General features: G+C 37.1%; 1 protein-coding gene across 1 annotated transcript; it reads right to left on the bottom strand.

Moving 5' to 3' along the window:
- Nucleotides 1-827: 827 nt before the first annotated feature.
- Nucleotides 828-1,925, bottom strand: LOC106459623 (MDS1 and EVI1 complex locus protein EVI1-B-like). Its single transcript, XM_013919255.1, has one exon. It carries the CDS (start codon nt 1,923-1,925, stop codon nt 828-830), a length of 1,098 nt encoding a protein of 365 aa, XP_013774709.1.
- Between the last annotated feature and the right edge of the window lie 450 nt (nt 1,926-2,375).

Here is a 2,375-nt window from a genome sequence, read left to right as displayed (position 1 = left end):
TTCTCCACCTAAGTATAGTTCAATGCAATGCAAACTCTTATAAAACACAGTTATGTTCTAAAAGTTATACTGTCGTATTACTACTTATGTTAGAGAAATATGAAAAATATTATATCCCCCCTCAATTCTATACAATTTTAGTTACAAAATTTAAATTTAAACAAAATAATATCTGTTTACATAAGTTAATAGAATAAACTCGTGCTTGTTTTTCAATCCGCGCTAAAGCAAACGACATGCGTAAGTTCCAGTATTTCTGACTAGACTACGTGGTTTTAAGTTCACATTTTGGATTCCATTCATGAATCATAAAGTTACAGAACGTGTTCGGAGTCTCGTTCTTCTTTGACAAAAACCTTTCTCCTGTGTCAGTACATTTGAAGTTTTCACTCAATACATATATATATATATTCGGTTTTTGTTTTCATAACAATGACCTGACTAGTCTCTATGGCTGTTTCTGAGCTTAAAATAATACAAAACTGAGCAAAATCAGTCAACTTTAAGTTACGGATTATGTTGTTGATTCTCTTGGCTCCTATTCGTTGATCTTACAATCCATTCTGGACAACGGATGGATTTTTTTCAAGGAAAACATTGAAGCACATCTTTGACCTTTAATCTTGTTCTTCTGAGACGTATTTTACCATTTTCAACTTAGGTCAGTAACCAACATCTTTCTTTTCAACGCAGTGGCTTTTAATCTGGAACTTTTCGATGATGAAAGCGTTTGGAAGAATGAAGAACCTTTCATGAATTCTAGTCTTCTTTCTGGACAGACTTTTAGTGCAAATTTGTTCTGGCTATCACTGCTGCTCAAAGTTTGATTAGTTATTTACTGGTGATGCCAGCTTTCTGTTTAATTGGCTGACTAGGTGAAAGTTAGATTGTGAAGAACCAGAAACCCTTTTCACCTCTCCAGAAGACTTTCCGGTTACTTTTTCAATAGAATTGTGAATTTCTGCGAAATATCTTTCAGATTGATCTTGCACACTAAACCTCTTCGGAGATTTGTCAAGGACGTTTGGACCAACAGATTCATGTTTTTTTAGATGACGATCCAGATTGGTCTGTTGTCCAAAACAACGATCACATAAAGAACATTTGAAAGGTTTTTCTTTGTTATGAATGTTCCGCACGTGACGCTGAAGATTGGAGGAAATGCTGAAGGACCGTTCACAGTACTTACACTTGTAGGGCTGTTCTCCTGTATGAGTCCGAAGATGGCGAGTCAGATTTGCAGAGCGAGGAAATATCTTTCCACAAAATTTACAAGAATATCGATCCTTAGATTTATTGGAATGAGGTTGCACCAGGTCTGGGGTGGGGCTCCCTAGTTTCTCCAAGTGTACTCTTACAAATTCGAGAGACGAAGGGTTATTAAATAGAGATCCCAAAATGGGATAACGAGGCAGAAAGGAAGAGAGAATTCTATCCGGATGGTCTACATAGGATGATTTCTCTTTCTGGGTCCGAAACTTCTTATCGAACAATAGTGGATGAAAAGATCGTGGATAATCCATATCGATGTCAGGTGGCGTGTATGAAGAATGGGTTTTCTGAGGACCAAATGAAAGGTCCCACGGTCTAGGCCTTTCAACAGGTCCAAATATGTGCGCCTTTTGGATTTCTTGGTCCACGAATAAAACGTTTTTCTTGTAAGAAACACGAAGGTCTAGAGGCTCGTTACCTTGATTTTCGTCCTTTACTTTTGCTTGACTGTCGTCTTTTACTTTTGACTGAAGCTCTGAAAAGACCTCAGTTGTCCGAGTATTTTTTTTCTGGGAAAGATCAAACGGCAGTTCCATTTCGGGGGAGAACGAGCAATTAAGGGGCATGGACCACATCCTTTCTCTGACGTTAAAAGGAGTAAGGATAGTAGGAGACGCCGTACACACTAATGGTCTCTGATGGTAAGCAAGCATCCTCATAAATCATTCAGTTTCAAAATGCAACAAGTGAAAATGTCCTTAAGAACAAACTATGGTCGTGGTGTGTTAAGAGTAATGGAAACAGAGTTTATGCAGGTTATAATTCCAACAGGATTACTTTCAATCAGGAACGTACATGGAACTTGTTCTTGGTCGCTTGTGACTATTTTCCTTCAGATATCTGTCTGAAATAAAGAGGAGAATATGTTACTATATTATTAGGAACATGTACATACATCGCAGAAACACGTACTCTGACCATTTACTTAATTTAGAGTATATATATATATCTGTGTGTGTAAACCATGAAAACTTCACACTTGACTCCCTATATCAGCCACCAGTATTCTATTTTAGAGCTAAAAATGTGGAAGAAAACAGCTAAACAAGTCTGTTAGCTTACAAAACACAAGCTGAAATCTTTATAACCATAAACCTTGAAAT

This window comes from Limulus polyphemus, unplaced genomic scaffold (assembly GCF_000517525.1).
Source record: "Limulus polyphemus unplaced genomic scaffold, Limulus_polyphemus-2.1.2 Scaffold639, whole genome shotgun sequence".
NCBI lineage: Eukaryota > Metazoa > Arthropoda > Merostomata > Xiphosura > Limulidae > Limulus > Limulus polyphemus.
The sequence above is the reverse complement of the archived record's forward strand: the minus strand, read 5'-3'. Positions and strand labels throughout refer to the sequence as shown.

What these genes read in the sequence shown, in the direction of transcription:
- LOC106459623 (XM_013919255.1), bottom strand. Translation starts at nt 1,925, where the DNA reads ATGCTTGCTTACCATCAGAGACCATTAGTGTGTACGGCGTCTCCTACT.